Here is an 18,598-nt window from a genome sequence, read left to right on the forward strand (position 1 = left end):
ACAATAAGTAAAACATTAAACAAGAATGGAGTTCATGGGAGGACACCACGGAGGAAGCCATTTCTGTCCAAAAAAAACATTGCTGCACGTTTGAAGTTTGCAAAAGAACACCTGGATGTTCCACAGCACTACTGGCAAAATATTCTGTGGACAGATGAAACCAAAATTGAGTTGTTTGGAAGGAACACACAACGCTATGTGTGGAGAAAAAAAGGCACAGCACACCAACATCAAAACCTCATCCCAACTGTGAAATATGGTGGAGGGGGCATCATGGTTTGGGGCTGCTTTGCTGCCTCAGGGCCTGGACGGATTGCTGTCGTCGATGGAAAAATGAATTCCCAAGTTTATCAAGACATTTTGCAGGAAAACTTAAGACCATCTGTCCGCCAACTGAAGCTCAACAGAGGATGGATGATGCAACAGGACAACGAACCAAAGCATAGAAGTAAATCAACAACAGAATGGCTTCAACGGAAGAAAATACGCCTTCTGGAGTGGCCCAGTCAGAGTCCTGACCTAAACCCGATTGAGATGCTGTGGCATGACCTCAAGAGAGCGATTCACACCAGACATCCCAAGAATATTGCTGAACTGAAACAGTTTTGTACAGCGGAATGGTCCAAAATTCCTCCTGACCGTTGTGCAGGTCTGATCTGCAACTACAGGAAACGTTTGGTTGAGGTTATTGCTGCCAAAGGAGGGTCAACCCGTTATTAAATCCAAAGGTTCACATGCTTTTTCCACCCTGCACTGTGAATGTTTCCATGTTTTTATTGAACAGAACATGTAAACTTATAATTTTTTGTGCCGTGTTAGTTTAAGCAGACTGTGTTTGTTTAGTGATGTGACTTAGATGAAGATCAGAACATATTTTATGACCAATTTATGCAGAAATCCAAGTAATCCCAAAGGGTTCACATACTTTTTCTTGCAACTGTAAATCCCACCAGACGCTGGATTTTCTAGACAGATTAATTTTCACAGATTGGACAATTAATTTCGAAAATTAATCACAAAACATTCTGCTTTTAGTCTCTGAATAGACACATACATGAATAGACATGTGGGCATGCCTAATCTGGTTAATAAATCAAAGCATGTGTCGAGGACATTGTGACAATCCCTAATTGCAGTGCCAAACATCAAACGCAAACTCACATGAGCCCTTGTGGTTGGTTGAAGTTGCTGTCCACCTTTTTCAGTTCCTTAATTCAAAGCTCCAAAGCTCCAGCAGCATAGTTCAATTCATGGTGGTAATATTAACCACCTGCAACATTAACTAAAATTAAAGGCCTACAAAGGGACATGTTTTAAAACATAGAAGCTTTTGGAAAGCATTCATATGACCAAGGGAGAATTTCATGTAACTTTGACATGAGGGAGGGGGAGCCAATATTATGACCCAGAGCAAGAAAAACCATTTATCCATTGAACTATAAACTACATATGATTTCCACTGATTGCTCTTATATGAAAAATACATATTTGTTTGTGTAAAGCATAAAGTTTAACAGGGCATGAGTTTATTTATTGGGATCCCACATCTACTCAGATTCACCAGATAATAATGGCCAACAGCATTCATTTTAAGAAAGTCTTATGTCTTGCTGGTCTTTACAATTATTTCCAACCATTTTTTGTTATATGAGACATCAGTCAAACAAACAAACGGTAGTACGATGCCCTCTGGTGGTCACTAGGCGAAAAGCCCCCAACACACACATACACACACGCACATCACCGTCTCAATCTCAATCAGCCACTCAATCTCGACCACCAAAGGTACATATCTGTGTGTAGTTTTGTGTCACAGTCACAAAAATGACAGTGCTCTGGATTTTAAAATGCTGTCGTTTTATTTGCATCTTAAACAGTCCCGAAACGGATTTCTGCACCGAATGGTACATACAAGAATAATACTTGCTACTGTTTTTACAGTGATAATTATCGATGACAAGATTTTCGATTTGCTCCAGTAGCTACCATGAACAGGATACATTTTATTTCGTTTTTAAAAGAAGGATAACTACATATATTTTAGTTAGAAACTTCAGGACGCGTCCCTGTATCTAAGCAGTAGTACACAGTTTAGATTACCATAACAACACGGGACGCTGCCGTTAATCACCAGTAGCTAGTTCCATATTATTATTTAATCATGAATTGTCTTATTTTGAATTGTTCCTGCTTTGGAATAATCATTTATCTCTTGGCTGTTGCCTTGTCAGTAACGATAACGTTACCCCCAACCCATAAGTAATGTTTTGACTAAATCCTTAAGAAAAAATCCTAAATTTCTAACGGACGTTAGAAAGGGGGGAGATCGTCTCCGTCCTTGGGACAGTGCAAGGAGACCGCTTCACACACCTGGGTTATTTCAGTCGGCGAATCGGGTAAAACAGGTAATGCCATCTAACTTATCTAACGTTCGCTAACTAAAGTTAACGTCAGCCAGTTTGTTCACGGATCACATTTTAATACCGAAGCAAAGTAGTTTGTTACCGCAAGAGGGCAGGATTTCAAAACGGATACAAATGTTACATTCATGTATGCATGTCTACATTTGCAGGTTTATGTTCCGAAAAGAATCGAGTCCAGTTTCAATCCATTTTATTCCACTATATTTCAGCAATGTCATAATTTGATGGCACAGGCAGTTTTTGGTTAACTACCCACATGACATGACAGGTGAGACAGTTGTCTCAAATGAGATCTTTGTGATAAAGTTTTGTAACTTGAAACCAATGCATCATTCTGGAGCATTTTCCCACACCTTCCTGTATCTCCTCAGCTAGCTGTTTAGGGGACCTGAGGTTTATTGAGCCATATCGAGTGCTTACTATTGCTACTGCTACTGTTGCATTGCTATTAATAACACAGAAAAAGTAAACTGCAGGTAATGGTTAATAGACTTTTCTCAGTAGAAATACCCCCCCCCACCCCCCAGCCCCCAAAGGTTCCCATCTGTCAGCTCTGGGCCTCAGTCAGGAATGAGCACAGCACCACAGTCCCGGCAGGTACTCCCCCCGAAGAGGAAATACGAGAGGGAGTTCCTGCTGGGCCTCCAGTTCGTCAGCGCCAGCCTGCAGAAACCCGAGGGGCTGCCGCACATCAGCGAGGTGGTCCTGGACAAGGTAGAGTAGAGCTCCCCCTGCTGGCTGGGATGACATATGGCCTGTTTTATGCGACTGTAAGTAGGGCTGCCTGTAATTAGGACACGGTCCAGACCTGAGTGTTGCTGCTCTCTCCCAGCCCAACACGGTGCCTCTAACCCCCCTGGACGGCAGCCATCCGAGGGGTACAAACTGTGGCTCTGAATTCACATCCCCTTTCATCAGCCGAGGGAGGCCGTCTATTGGTGGGAGAGGGATGGTGAGTAACATGAGGAAAGCCAATCAGGATCTGCACATGTGTCTGAGAGCCTTTTACAGAGACTACAGGGACCTCAGAGAACTCCCAGGTCATTTCTCCCTGCAGTCTGTATGATCAAGAGGGCGGTGGTACACTGTGACCCAAAGCACAGACCCTAGATCAGTTTCAGCTTTTTCCTTTAATGGCCTGTGCCAGAAACGGGGTTGAGGTAGCTGACCCCTGCATAGCAGACAAATATCACTGAAACTTTGCTTGGCATCAGTTCACCTCAGGAGCCACACAGACACAATAACCTTTACATGAACTGGATTAGCTGACAGTAGGAACCAATCAGTAGATCGACGTGCTCATATATTTTAAGGATTGGTGGATCTGGGCAGTAGTTGCACATGCGCATACAGCATACAGTGCTAATGTTACATTTTCCTAAAATAGTAAGCATTTGTCCAAACCCACCTCTGTTTCTGCCCCCACCCCCCCCAGATGGACAGCCCCCGGGGTTACCAGCAGGTCCCGTGCGAGGAGCCACGGAGGATCCTTCCCAGCATGCCTCTGGGCGGCGAGGTGCAGCTGAACAGGGCGGCGAACGCGTGGCGGCCGGCGGTGCGGACTCCGGCGGCGGGGGACCGGGGGGGGGAGGACCCGGAGGCGGCCGGGACGCAGGAGCTGCTCTGTCGGGTGCGCAGCGTCCTCAACAAGCTGACGCCCGAGCGCTTCCAGCCCCTCACCAGGCAGCTGGCCGCCCTCGCCATCCACACCGAGCGGCGGCTCCGCGGCGTCGTCCGCCTCGTCTTCGACAAGGCCGTCTCCGAGCCCAAGTTCTCCGTCACCTACGCCAACATGTGCCGCTGCCTGCGGGAGGTCTGTCTGTCTGTCTGTCTGTCTGTCTGTCCGCCTGTCAGTCTGTCTGTCCGCCTGTCAGTCTGTCTGTCCGTGTTCAATCCTCTCTCCGCTCCTGTGGGGACTTCCTGTTAGCGATGTATGTTTGAGTCTCTGACACCTAACGTGAATTGCCTGCTTGCTCTGTTGCCCTCTGCTTGGAGCCTGAGCTTGACTCTAAATCCAAATAAATACTATAACATATACTACATACTATCCAAAAATACATACATACATAAATATACACATTATACATTATTATGTGTAATAAACTAAGAGCTGTGACCTTTTTCCTTCCCTCCTAGCTTAGCGTCCCTGCTATGGATAACCCAGGAGACACTCTGACCTTCTGCTCACTGCTGCTGGACCTCTGCTGGAAGGAGTTTAAGAAAATCAGGGACGACGACAAGATCTACGAGCAGAGAAAGAAGGAGCCGAACGCTGTTACCACGGTAACCCACCCGCGGGGAGTGGCAGGGGTCTCAGAGAGGGTGTGGCCGGGTTTGGTCATCGGGGTGGGGTGGTGATGGGGTTTGTAAATAGGAGAGTGGTGCGGACCCGATTGTTTGGGCTTGGAGAGAGCAACACAGGTGAAATGAGGTGAGAGCTTTTGCTGGGGTGCTGCAGTCAGATGAAGGTGGTCAGAGTGACTCCCTTCATGTCCAGGAGAAGCTAAAGAGCTCAAAAGCTTAGCTGACATTTTCTCAGTCGTCTCCAAGTGGTGACACCTGAGACCAACAAGCACAAAGTCTGTGGGCAGCTAATTAACTCTCACTGTCTGTCATGGGCTGGCTGTATCGATGTGTGCTGTCTTCCCTCTCGCCCGCCTCTCCTGCCTGGCCCTCCTCGCCCAGGAGGAAGAGAGGCAGCGTCTGAAGGAGGAGCTGGAGGCGGAGGAGGAGGCACACCGCCGGCGGTTGCTGGGCAACGTGCGGTTCATCGGGGAGCTGTTCAAGCTGGAGCTGGTGAGGGAGAGCGCGGTGCGGGACTGTGTGACCCGGCTGCTGGGGAAACGCTCCGAGGAGGCGCTGGAGTGCCTGTGCTGCCTGCTGTCCACTGGCGGCAAGAGCCTGGACTGCCACAGGGCCAAGGTAACACACGCAGGCTATCTGTGTTCACGGGAGTTATTTACTGAAGTGGCTGGAGTCCGGCACGTTGCTCAAGAGTACAGTGATCTAGGAACTGAGCCTGCAGTTTCTTTGGTTTCAAGTTCAGCCCACTAAGCCACAGTGCTGCACACACACACACACACCCACACACACACTGCTGTTGACTACTTCCCCCACCCCCTGTGTCTGCAGCCCCACATGGACCAGTACTTCACACAGATGGAGAAGATCGTCCAGGAGAAAAAGACCTCGTCCAGGATCCGCTTCATGCTGCAGGATGTGCTGGATCTGAGACAGGTACCACCCCCGCCCACCCGGCCCCGCCCTTCAGCCCTGCCCCTCAGCCCCGCCCCTCAGCCTCATCAACGCCCCTCCCCCTGTCTGTCTGGACCAATGACATGCGGAAGATGGCCTTTGCCCGCTCAGTGTCGCGCACATTTATCTCCTCTCATTCATCTCGTCTCATTTACAAGTTTGACTACAATGATAAAGTTCCTTGACAAATCTTATCTGCATTTTGAGAACAAAATGTTCCAGCTAATGTTTGTTTGGGAAACCATGATGTTGAAAGGTCCTGAGAGATTTCAACAGCCTTTCTGTCTCTTACGCAGGCTGATGAAGTCCAAACACACCAAATAATAACATTTTACTGTTTATAACAGATCTGAGACACCAAAATCACAAGTAACGACATCGGAATCTCTCTATCAAGCCAAATCAATCAGTTCTCAGCATAGCTCTGACATTGCTGGCTTCTGGAGTCTGCTCCAGTTTAGATGCTCTCTCCTCTGTGTCTCTCGCTCTCTCACCCCCACCCCTTAATTTGTACTTCTCTTTATTTCACTCTGTCGCCCTGGTTACAGCATGTGGATCTTTCCATCTTGATTGGATGACCTGACTGTTCTATGTCTCTTTCCTCTCCCTCCATCCCAGAATAACTGGGTCCCGAGGAGAGCCGACCAAGGTCCCAAGACCATCGACCAGGTGCACAAGGAGGCGGAGCTTGAGAAGCAGCAGGAGCAGATGAAGGTGCAGCTCCTCCCCAAAAGGGACAGACACCCACTCTGGGGCTGCGGAGGCCAATCACAGGAGGAGGGCTGGAGCTCCTCCCCCATCGCTGCCAGGAACCACACCATCGACGGCAGCCAGCTGAGCAGGATCAGCAAGGTGAGAGCCGAGCTGAGCACCGCTCTGAGTCTGAGGCGGCTGCTTCTGAAAACGCGCGGATAGAAACAGGAGGATTGTGAACAGACAGGGTTAACCCCGCGCGCTGGTGGAGCTGCCCCAGCAGTAACACAGATCGCCAGCCCAGTGGAATAAACAGAGGCTTTAAAGTTAGCCTGTTGTTGTTTACTCTGGTCTCCCTCCCACCAGCTCGGATCGCTGGACATCAACAGCCTGCTTTTCACCCCCGGAGGGGAGGGCAGCTGGAGGAGCTGGAGCCGGGGCAGTAACGGAGGCTCCTGTTCCAAACGCAGTGGGGAACCAGGCAGGTCCACACACACGCCCACACACACACACACACACACACATACACACACACACACACACACACACACACATATACACACATATACACACGCTGACACACGCTGACACACACACGCTCATACACTCACACACACACACACACACACGCTCACACGCTGACACACACACGCTCACACGCTCACACACACACACGCTCACACGCTCTCTCACACACACACACACACACACACACATGCGCTTACATGCTCACATACTCACACACACACACACACACACACGCACACACACACACACACACGCAAACACACACACACACAAACGCTCACATGCTCACACGCCCACATACTCACACACACGCACACACACACCTACACAAGCAAACACACACACACACACATACACACACATGCTCTATCACACACTGAAACTCTCAGCCAAACACAAACACAAACATGTTCATTCACACAAACGGGCTTTATCAGGCACAAACACACTTGCAAACATACATTCTCTTTTGCTAATGCTCTCACAGAAACAAATGGTCACCTGATCATCACACATGCTGTCTCACACACACTGCTGCTTGTTCAAACACCATATTATTTAATTCATGAATCACTGTACTTTTAAAGACACAACTTAACACTCACAGCAATGACAAAGTGACAGTGCCAACATCGCCAAGTTGTGGTACAAGCAAATAAGTGTTAAAGCTGCTAGCCTGGTTGCCTCTCTCCCACAGAGTGGTGCTGCCCTTCCAGCCCGCAGCACTGTTACTCCCCCCTCCAGAAGTCCTTCACCCCCCCGGCCCATCTGGCTGACTGCTACAGCAGGGTGTCCCAGAGGTGGGTGCCTGGAAGCTGTGGTTTTGGGATGAGCTCACTGAGCAGGTACACCACTACTGTTAAACCCACCTGCACACGGGCTTCTTGGTGATGGGAAATGTAGTCCAGAGCAGCATCTCTGAGAGAGGTTACATTACATTGCATTACTTGTCATTTAGCAGACATTCTTTTCCAGAACGACTTAACATAGGTTACAGTTTTACATGTTACATCCGTTTATACAGCTAGATATTTACAGAGGCAGTTCTGGGTTAAGTACACTGCCCAAGGGTACAGCAGCAGCACCGCAACAAGGAATCAAACCAGCAACCTTTCGGTTACGAGCCCTGCTCCTTACCCCTACGCCCCACTGCTGCCTCACACCCCTCCCCCTTTCACAGGAGCAACTGGAGTCAGGACTGCGGAGAGCACACTGACCGGTACAGCTGGCACGAGCGTTCAGGTCACCACGGCGACCATCCCGATCAGAGGGACGAGTGGCACCGTCAGACTCCCACCAGCAGGAGGAGCTGCAGCAGGGGCGCGGAGGAGAGCGAGTGGGACCACCGCGGCCCCGCCGGTGCCGCCCACAGCTGGACCCGGGCCAGGTGGGACAGGGGCCGAGGCGGATCTGACAGGGGCCAGGGGAACTGTGCCACACCCGCCCGGCTCGCTGTAGCTCAGCCCAGCCTGGCAAAGACCGACCCAGATCAGCCCAACCCAGTTCAGCCCAGCCTAGCCAAGAATAACTCAGATCAGCCCAGCCCAGACAATACCGACCCAGATCAGCCTGGCCCAGTTCAGCCCAGCTCAGCTGAGATTGACCCTACAAAGCCCACCCCGGCCAAGACTGACCCAGCTAAGACCGACCCAGCTAAGCCCAACCCAGCTGAGCCCAGCCCAGTTCAACCCATCATGCCCGAAGACAAGCTAGAAAAGAAGTCAAAGGCCATCATCGAGGAGTACCTTCACATTAATGACTTAAAGGTCAGGGGGCGCGGGTGTGGAGGTATTCTGCTGAAGCTGCTCTCAGCTGTGTGATTATAACACCAGCTACCTTCATTTAACACAGGGCTAAATGTCTGTGATGGGATCCTTCATCCTCAAATGATAAAAGCTGTGTTTTCAGCAGGCTGAACTGACTTTGTTTTCCATATAATGCTCTGTGTGGAAACGCATATGCACCTGTGAACAAAAACAAAAGTAGATTAATAAAGCGCTGACTTTTGAGCTTCTCAAAACGGAAACATCACAGAGGTGCTGCTTGTCCACACACAGTGCCCCTCACACAGTGCCCCTCACACCGTGCCTGAGGTCCTGCTTGTCCTGGCTCAGAGGTGTGCAGACCTGTTCCCTCTCTGGCCCACAGGAGGCGCTGCTGTGCGTGCGGGAGCTGACCTGCGTGCCGCTGCTGTCCGTGTTCGTGCGGAGCGGCGTGGAGACGGCGCTGGAGAGGGACGCTGTCGCCAGGGAGCGCACGGGCCGGCTGCTGCAGCAGCTGGTGCAGGCGGGAACCCTGCCAGCCCAGCAGTACTACAGGGGGTGAGTATATACAGAGAGGGCGGGGTCTGAGGACCGGGGTGTGCTGTGATTGGACAGTGAGGGGCTTGGGGAGTCAGGGGAGGAGTCTGAGGGCTGTACAAAGTGATGTAACAAGCGACCACTAAATATGGACACCGTGCCAATAGACACACGTTGGTCACATCACAGGGGGCCCCTGTGAAAGATGGTAAGCTGTGTAAGACGCAATGGATCAGGGCATCTGCTAAGCAAACAATGCAATGCTGTGAAGCATCACTTTTATAGAATGTAATTTTACTGTTGAAGAATGCACAATGCTCATGTTGTTCTCTCTAACTAGCTGTTTGTCAGTAAAGTCCACTGTGGTGTTTTTTGCAGGATGCAGGAGATTCTAGAAGTTGCTGAGGACATGGCGATAGATATTCCCCACATCTGGCTCTACCTGGCTGAGATCATCGTGCCCATGCTGGGCGAGGGAGGACTTCCCATGGGGCAGCTCCTCAGGTGAGCCCCCTGCTTTGAGGCCTGGTCATGGGCCTGTACAGTGGGATTAAGGGACGTATCCACTGACGGCAGGAAGGGTGGAATAAATGTGACAATGAGCCACGTGACCTCTGACCTCTGACCTCTGACCTCTGACCCGGCTGCTCTCCCTGTGCCCGGGTAGGGAGGTGTCCAAGCCCCTGGTCCCGCTGGGCAAGGCTGGAGAGCTGCTGGTGGAGATTCTGCTCCTGCTGTGTAAAGCAACGGTGAGTCCGTCAGGGCCCAAACACGGCCCACCCTACCGTCACTGCTGTGCTGCAGGGGTACGACTCTCAGCCTCACTCTGATCTGAGAAACCCGACTGTGTGCGTAACTACAGTGTGTAACGGTGTAACAGTAACAGCGTGTGTATAACAGCATGTCCTGTGACAGTGTGTGTTCATGTAACGGTGTGTGACAGCGTTTGTGTGGGTGTGCGTTTCTGTCCCTCAGAGCCATGCGGAGGCGGCTGCGCTGTGGAGAGAGGCGGGTCTCAGCTGGACGGACTTCCTGCTCGAGGACGAGGACATCAGCGAGTCTGTGACCGAGAGGGTGAGGGGACAGGGAGGAGGCAGAGGCAGAGATGGGGGAGGGGGAGGTGGGGCGAGAGCGATGACAGATGAAAGAAAGGATGATGGATGAGTTCACAAGTTCACACGGTGTGCACACCAACCTGTTTGGCTTACGATATCACAGGGAACAGCTACAACAACAGCACTGAGTCAGGTTATCAGGCTGGTGAACCTAGTTACGTGTGTGTATTTGTGTGTGTGTATCCCTTGTTTGTTGGGGACACTTAGTACTTCAGGCTGTGTGTGTGTGCGCATGTGTGGACTTGCCTGGTGACTATGTGTGTGTGTGTGTGTGTGTGTGTGTGTGGACCTGCCTGCTGCCCGGTCCCTATGTGTGTGTGTGTGTGAGTGTGTGAACACGCTGTTCCCTATCTTCAGATCTGCAGTGGATGTGCTTTGGAACACTGTCCAATGAGGACGTGACCGAGGAGGACGCCTACCAATGGGAGCGCAGCAGGGATTCTGCCGAGAAACCAGGACTCAGTACATTACACCACACACTGCACATTAATCAAAGCGGAACCAAGGATTAGCTGTCCCCTTCTGCTACTGCATAGAACAAAGGTAATAAAGTCTCAGCTTTTTACAACAGTGAGTTTTTCAAGCATCCTGTGGACGCGCTGAAAGTGCAGACACACACATCTGTGCACCCCTACCCTGTGTAGCAGAGGTATTACAGAGCTGTGGTGACCATCGGTCTCTCTCTGACCAAAACAGCCCAACAGCCCCACCATCCTCAGGATTTTCACACAGCGGATTATCAGCTCTGACGCTCACACGCTCACTTCTGATGTTTCAGCACGTAGATCTGGGCAATTCAGTGGATGAACGACCAAAGAAGGATTACCTGAGAGATGAAAGAGAGAGGTGTTTTTATGCTACGCACCTGCGTTGAGTTCAAAGAGAAAGGGGAGAAGAGTGAGAGAGCCACTTGTGAATAGGATGAAGTATAATTTATAAGCCTCTGCCCTGTTCTCTGTTCGGAGTGGAACGTGACACATGAACTTGACTCCTCTGAGACAGTCCCTCTGCTGGCCTATGATGGCAGTCATTAGACAGGGAGATAAAGGCCATAGGAGGAGACGCCCCTGGGGAAAACCTCATTCCGGATATAACTATCTAATTAATGGACACATATTACACTAACGTGACAAAAATAGGAAAACTCTCAGGGGACTATGTCTCCTTCCTGGTTTCCTGGTTGGAACTGTGAGTGTGAACACATGTGAGTGTGTGAGTGTGAGTGTGTGCGCCTGTGTGTGTGTGTGTATGCTTGTTAGTGTGTGTATGTGTGTGTGTGTGTGTGTGTGTGTATGCTTGTTAGTGTGTGTATGTGTGTGTGCCTGTGCCTGTATGTGTGTGTGTGTGTGTGTGTGTGTGTGTGTGTGTGTGACTGTGTCTGTATGTGTGTATGTGTATGTGTGTGTGCCTGTGCCTGTATGTGTGTATGTGTATGTGTGTGTGCCTGTGCCTGTATGTGTGTGTGTGTGTGTGTGCGTGTTGTGATGAGGGGGACGCTGGTTCTGCCTACTGTGAGTCAGTGCTGAGAAATACACAGCATTATCTGAGGTGAGAGGCAGCGTTGGAGCCAGAGCTTCACACAGGAAGACCCTCCATCTCACTGTGAATGCATTATCTTCCAGCAAAATTCCAGCTCAAGCAGCTAAAGTGAGACATCATAAATGTGTGAAATTGCTGGGTGTAAATGCTGTGATCACCTGGCCACCTGTCACAGGACAGGGGCTCGACCCGCTAAGGCAAAGTGGGATTTAGTGCGCTGTGCCACAGTGCTCATGTCAGCTGGGTGATAAAAAGCCAGCAGAAAAAGGGTGGGAAATTAAGATAATGGCCAGAGGTAACAGGTGGTGAAAGTGCATTCCAGCCATGTCTCTCACCCACACCTGGACTGGAGGTTCAACTGACCTTGATGAGAAAAAGTACTGTTTCGTTGTGGATCTAATTAATAAATGCATCCCTACACAAACTTACAAACAATACAGGCAGTCACACTGCCCTGTAGCCTTCTCTCACAGAATGCAGGGCGATGGTTATTGCAGTCCACTCCTGATAACTGTGTGCGCTCATGAGTTGCATGAAATAATGTTCATAACAGACTGGAGTGTGCATATAACAAACTGGATTATGCATATAACAGGAGACAGAGGGTTAAAACAGGACCAGCTGTGCAATAAAACAGTCTGCTAATGGGACAACATATGAATGGGGGACGTCTGAGGAAATTAGGCTGGGTGAAGTGGAAATGAGATTTATGGCCTCTAGAGGGCGCTCTTTACTCTAATTTTCCATCTCAGATGTTCATTACAGGCAGACATGGCAATATTAGGGTTTGGCGCTGTGCGGGACAGAGCCCCATACATCAGAGCAGAACCTGGTTGGGGGGCTTATATGAGCCGGCATCTGGGTCCCGCCTGCGCAAAATCCAATCGCTTCATTTATTTTTTGTGTGCAAATATAGAGATGCAATTTCCAGTGTCCGAACGTGTGCCTACGCGCCTCCGAGCCCAGGCTGTGCTTTGATTTATTGGGCTCTGTCCCGCACCCCGTTTGAACTCTAACCTCCTAATGTCCGTCCATTATGAACACCTGAGATGGGAAATGCAATTTCAGAACTGATCTGAGGCCTGTTTGTGCGTACACGCCACAGCCGGCCCGACCCAAACGCCCAGGCAGGTCCTCGCAGGTGTGTTCTGGTCTGAAACGTGTGGTGCAAGGTTCTGTTCAGCACTCAAGCCTGTTTCGTACAATACCACAGGAAGGACTGGTCACATGACCAGGTGTGTCCCCGCTGGGTGAGACAGGAGGTACAGACATGAGAGGTGATCTCACTCTGATACAGAACAGTTACACTCCAGCAGATACATTCAGTTTCTGTGGTGCACTCAACATCACTGCTGCCCACTTCTCATTGATGGCCTTTAAGGAACTCATAAACAATTAGCTCTTCACCAGTGTGACACCATGCTCAGGAAAGTGGACTTGAAACCGGGAGGTTGTGGGCTTGAATCCCGGGTGGTGCATGCATTGGTGCCCCCAGTGCGGCACGCTTGCGCATTGTGGAAAGGAAAGGAATCGCACCACAGCAGCCAGCGGCTACATCGCTGTGAGTGGGCATTGGCAAAACTGGAAAGTGGGTTGCGATTCACTCACCAGCCGCAGGCCCCCTGCCCCAATAACAGCGGATATTTGGAAACATACAGATTATCACAACTCCCACGGGCAGAAATTCGACACCCTACCCACAACACCCTACACAGTAACCCTGTGTGCCTGCGTGAGACCCATCAGTGGCACCTGTAGGGCCCCTTCCTGGAGATTTCGGTGGAAAGGGGCATGGAGCAGGCACGGGCGAATCTAGCACAGTTCTCTGTGGGGAAACCAGCGCGTTACAGTTTCAGCACTTTCCCCCAGAGGGCGTCCCTGAACTGGGTCAAGCCGTGAGTTATTTTCTACTTACCTACGCAGTATCTTTTCAATCCAGTCGGCTCGGCCGTGCTCCCGATGTCCTGGATATCTCCTCCGTCGCGCTGAACATCGGAGAGCACAGGGGAGCGGGGGGGGGGGGGGGGGGGGTGTCGTGCAGCCCCCCACCCCCAGTGTCTCCTGATATCTAAGTTAGGTTAACAATTTTTTTAACACTGATGATGAATATATACTGAACATGCAACATTGAAATAAACAAGCTCTCCTGGTTTCTCAGCAAAGTTATATATCTGAACCATTTCGAATAACCATATCATTTTATATAGTAAAATTGCTGCATTCAGCATAATGTCTTTATTAAAGAAAGTAATTGCTAGGCCATTATGTGAAAATTTTACTGTACACAGTAGGATTACAAAATAACAATATAAACGCTTTTACTGTAATAAATTTTAATAGCACCTTCAATGCCTTGAAGAGCTTAAAGGAGTAACACACTGTTTTACTCCTTTATGCCTGAAACAGCCATTACACACTGTTGGCTGACATTAAAATTCAAGGAACAGAAGAGTCTGTTGAATCTGGCTGCCACCAAGTGCTGCTAATTTTCTCCGTCGTGTCGGAGTCAGACCGATCCTCTGATCACACTAATCGGGAACCCTCTCTTTAAGCTGTCTTAAGGTGGCTCTCAGCCTGACTAAGCCTTCCCAGTCTTCAGACAGGCTGGAGTGTGGGAGGCTGCTCACAGCTGTGCGGGTCCCCTTAAAGGCTCCAGTGGACTTGTTATCTCATGCCAGGGGATGAGACACTGTGGCTCTGTGAGAAGGGATACAGGTCTGAACGCAACATTTTCAGCTCCACCTGCATCTTATTCAGGCCCCAACTCAAACGCTCGTCACTTCCACAGCCACATGGGCTGTTGTGTTTGCTGGTTTTTGCTCCTTGGCTCTTAAAGACTTAATTAGCCCAATTATTTAATCACGTCGACATTTTTTTTTCACTTTATGCTAATGATAAATTGCAGCTGAAAATTACACTTTTGCCCTATATTCAGGAAATAACTCACTGCAGTATATTTTGGGAAGAGTAAAAGTGGAAATTTTGTACAGGTAATTAACTAATTGGACAAATTAAGCAAAGGAACATTTGTCACTGGTTTTACAGGACTGTCAGGCAGTCATCGCTGAAATATGCAATGATGTACAGTATTGAGGACATTGTTAAGCAAAATCCAAAAAAACAGGTACTGGTAAATGTTATAGTCTTGTTCCATTACTATTATTATTATTATTATTATTATTATTATTATTATTATTTGCAATAGCCTACATCCAGAAAATGTTGCAGTACTGCAAGGCATCTTGGGCATATAAATGAGGCAGAGTTTGCGATCATGCCATAAAAAGGAGGTAAAAAGTTAGCAAATTCATTTGTAAACGCGTATTATATCAATAATCTAAACAGAGGCTGACCAGCGTTGACGCTCCTTTCAGTCTTTGGTGTCACAACAGAAGAAATGAGATGCATGAGTATATGCCCGGTGCGCACTACAGGTTAACATGCGTCAAAAGGCAGCTCTTCAGGCCTCAAATAAACACGGAATCAACATTCCACCACAGACTAATTAGCAGGAATGAATGACTGTAACAGAGTGTGAGTTCGCTTGTGAAATACGGACGGGGCATTAGCTCGGAGTCTGGAAGCAGGCTTTCCGGGCGCCTCCCGGCGAGCGACTCGCTCGGATAAGCAGCGCAGCGATAAGCAGCGCAGCGCGCAGCTGTTTATTGGCCCGCAGATCGCACCAGTGGATTAGCGGGGAAATAAGCACCGGCTCCGGGGACTGCCAGGGTATTTATTACAAAATCCCGCCGCCCGAGACTGCTGACGGCGAAGCCGGGGGCCGGGATCGCTGCGACCGCCTGCCGTCAGGTGACTGGGTCTCGGGTCACAGCTTGGCACTGCAGCTCGATGAGCTAATTCTAGATTTTAATAGAGAGGCAGGGAAATGTATTACAGTTATAATTACGGATAGTGGTTTTTCGTACAGCGCATTTTTGTGAACATATGGGATTTTGTTCTAGATGTTTCTCTGTCCTCCATTTCCATACTACTGAACAGTAAGTTGTCAGATAAAGTAAACTGGAAAGAAAAGACAAGACAATTTCTGCCATACATACATATATATATATATATATATATATATATATAAGAATGTCAGGATGACAGAAGGCTGCAGGCAGTGGCTGGCGTGTGTCAGATCCATTGGTCAGAGAATGACAGCAGTTATAAAGTATGATACCGAAAACTGCATGACGCAATGAATGATTGATGTCTGTGTGTTTCTGAGAGGTGAGACGCGCAGTAACACTCCAGGACGAGTTTTGGCTCATATCTTCATCTTGTAACGTGTTGTCTGAGACTTGGGCCATTCTCTCTACATTTGGCCAGCCCATTGAAGAAGGTATGGTTGGACACTTTTTGTTTTGCCCAATCCCTGTTTTCAGACATTGTAACATTTTAACTGCAGTAAATGTAACAGACGCAATCCAGGAAAATACTAAAGCTCTACACATTCCCCAACATGTGACTGACCACTGTGATTTGCTCAGAATTCATGCATATAAGCTGTTCAACAGTGTATGGCATCATACCCCAAAAATACCGTATTGCATTTCCCTTATTTTTAGTATGAGGTTCTACAGACATGATGGGACAATCTTGATGATTTCAAAATGGGGCGTCTTTTAGTTTTAAGGAAATGATAGATTGTGTGATGAGGGTTTATGACACAAGTATCCAAATGCATTATTGGTACAGGATCAAGGAACTTGTCATTCAAGGTCAAGCAACACATACAGGACTATCACTAATGTGCTGCAGAATATCTTATAAATATTCTTAACACAATGTTCCACTCAGACTATTGCATGACCACAGCACATCTCGGAGTGGCGTGCCTCCTTGTTTTGTACATGCGGTATGACTCCTTGAATGATGCACCAGGGCAGAACACTGTGCAAGTTGCACCAACCGTTAATGCAGTTCACACATAAATGGTTCGCTTTTTTATTGAAAACAGCTTCCTCTTGTCACATCCGAGTCCCTGCGAAAGGAGAGGCCCAGATTATCATAAAACAGCGGAATAGCAGCTCCGCACCCACAGCGCAGTCACATCACTAATGCCAGCAAATCACACCGTGACTCTATAAAACACACCAAATGGCAGGACAGCGAACAAACTGAGGCACCCAGCACATCAGAGCAAAATATTAATCACCCCCTGGTGCTCACATTGGAGCATTATTTTCTCTGCCGTGTTTTCTTCTGTTAGTTAAACAGTCAGTCTAATGAGACGGGTAAAAAATGACAACATCTGTATAATGTTCCACCCTGGCTCAGATTTGTAAGCCTTTATTAATGCGTAATATAGATATCACAGTGCATCAGTGCATGTCCTCTGACACATACAGTATTGGTCTACTCTCAAAAGGGTTTATCTTTTCATAAATATGTTCCTATAAAATAACACAGATGCCACAGTACTGTGCATTTTCAGGGAGCTTAATATATTTAATCCATGTTTAGTCAAAAACACACTGTACATTGCATGTCATGATTTCTTTTCAAAGAAAGTACAGACTGTACGTACAACTTTTATGGTACACTAAACACGTTTTCGGTATCCACTCAGTATCCCAGGATTCACTTTCTCCGTATCTCCCTTGTGATTGAAGCAGGATGATATATTTCAAAAGCAGTTAAACATGAACGGAAAATACAAAATCAGATCAGCTCCAGGTGTCTTCCCAACTACCAGTGTTTTTACTGCCAGTCAATACCACCACCCTACAGTACCTGCAAATGACAAAGCACCAGAACAGAACGCTCTCAGAATGAAATACGATGAAATGAAGCCTGCATATTAAAGTAGAGGAGGTCTATGGAGCACACATGCTCAGCTGTGGAACCTCCATCCCTTACTACACACATCTGTACTCTGTCAATTGCTGTCCTTCACAGATCTTTGAATACAATGAATGAACTACCACTTATAAACCTTAAAACTGACACCAGCCAGCATTCTCAAGTAAGCATTCTCTGATATTTGTGTCTTTTCTTTTAAGGTTTTTACAGTTGTTCCGAGAACGTTATTTCATGTTGACTGGGCACCCCCTTGAAACCCCCACAACAGGAAGTAGGAAAGCTACGAAGATTGTTTTTCAAGAGTCATTTCCCGTCAGAACAAAACTGGTCTCTGTTTCACTGGACAGGACGGGAGAGTTTGCAGCCGGGCCAGGATGTGCACCAACCAGATTCCCTCTGACTTAGGTTAGCCTTGTCGTTACCTTGCAGGGGTTCAATATTTCAGCTGTGATGTGGCAGTTAGTGGCAACAGAATTATATATCCTGTATTGTGAGGTATGGCGGTTTGAGCACGACTGGAGGAAAGTACAGTATGGTGCTCATTTGTTTCCACAGTAACACGAGGAACAAAAGTACTGAAAGAAACACCTCACAAATCGGTTGTCGCTGAGTTTCCCAAGACAACACGTTAGCCGTTAAAAGAGCCAGATCACATTCGTTGCCAAATTTTCAGCTCCTCACTCCTGATTTCCTGTTATGAACAGCACCAACCAGGCTGCTTTCACAAGCACACAAATAACTTCAAGTGTTGGGCATTCTTCAGAAAAGCTGGCCATTAGTGTAACATGATTTATACAAAAAGAGGGGAAAAACCAGTGACTTGTCAACATCAGCCAGAGCTGGGGACGTGTTGCACTTTTTTATTTAACTGCCACCTACTGCTCAGGAAGCATATTGCAACATAAATCAGGAAGTAAAATTGGAAGAGGACAAACCAAGG

At 48.3% G+C, this 18,598-nt stretch overlaps 1 protein-coding gene across 1 annotated transcript; it reads left to right on the top strand.

Moving 5' to 3' along the window:
* The first annotated feature begins 2,993 nt into the window (after positions 1 to 2,993).
* On the top strand, positions 2,994 to 10,716 carry LOC118786833 (eukaryotic translation initiation factor 4 gamma 1-like). The gene is made up of 15 exons (XM_036542166.1): positions 2,994 to 3,137; positions 3,256 to 3,372; positions 3,850 to 4,236; positions 4,560 to 4,706; positions 5,109 to 5,345; positions 5,556 to 5,660; positions 6,297 to 6,530; positions 6,738 to 6,852; positions 7,597 to 7,699; positions 8,080 to 8,665; positions 9,048 to 9,220; positions 9,578 to 9,703; positions 9,867 to 9,948; positions 10,175 to 10,273; positions 10,672 to 10,716. Exons 1-15 carry the CDS (start codon positions 2,994 to 2,996, stop codon positions 10,714 to 10,716), a joined length of 2,700 nt encoding a protein of 899 aa, XP_036398059.1.
* Positions 10,717 to 18,598: the final 7,882 nt, after the last annotated feature.

Source organism: Megalops cyprinoides, chromosome 12 (assembly GCF_013368585.1).
Source record: "Megalops cyprinoides isolate fMegCyp1 chromosome 12, fMegCyp1.pri, whole genome shotgun sequence".
Lineage (NCBI taxonomy): Eukaryota > Metazoa > Chordata > Actinopteri > Elopiformes > Megalopidae > Megalops > Megalops cyprinoides.

Bases quoted from the DNA above. Each gene is read 5' to 3' on its own strand.
- LOC118786833 (XM_036542166.1), top strand. From the start codon at position 2,994: ATGAGCACAGCACCACAGTCCCGGCAGGTACTCCCCCCGAAGAGGAAA. The intron at 3,373-3,849 runs ATGGTGAGTAAC...TTCTGCCCCCAC, and splicing joins CGTCTATTGGTGGGAGAGGG to CCCCCCCAGATGGACAGCCC. The intron at 9,949-10,174 runs GTGAGTCCGTCA...TCTGTCCCTCAG, and splicing joins TCCTGCTGTGTAAAGCAACG to AGCCATGCGGAGGCGGCTGC.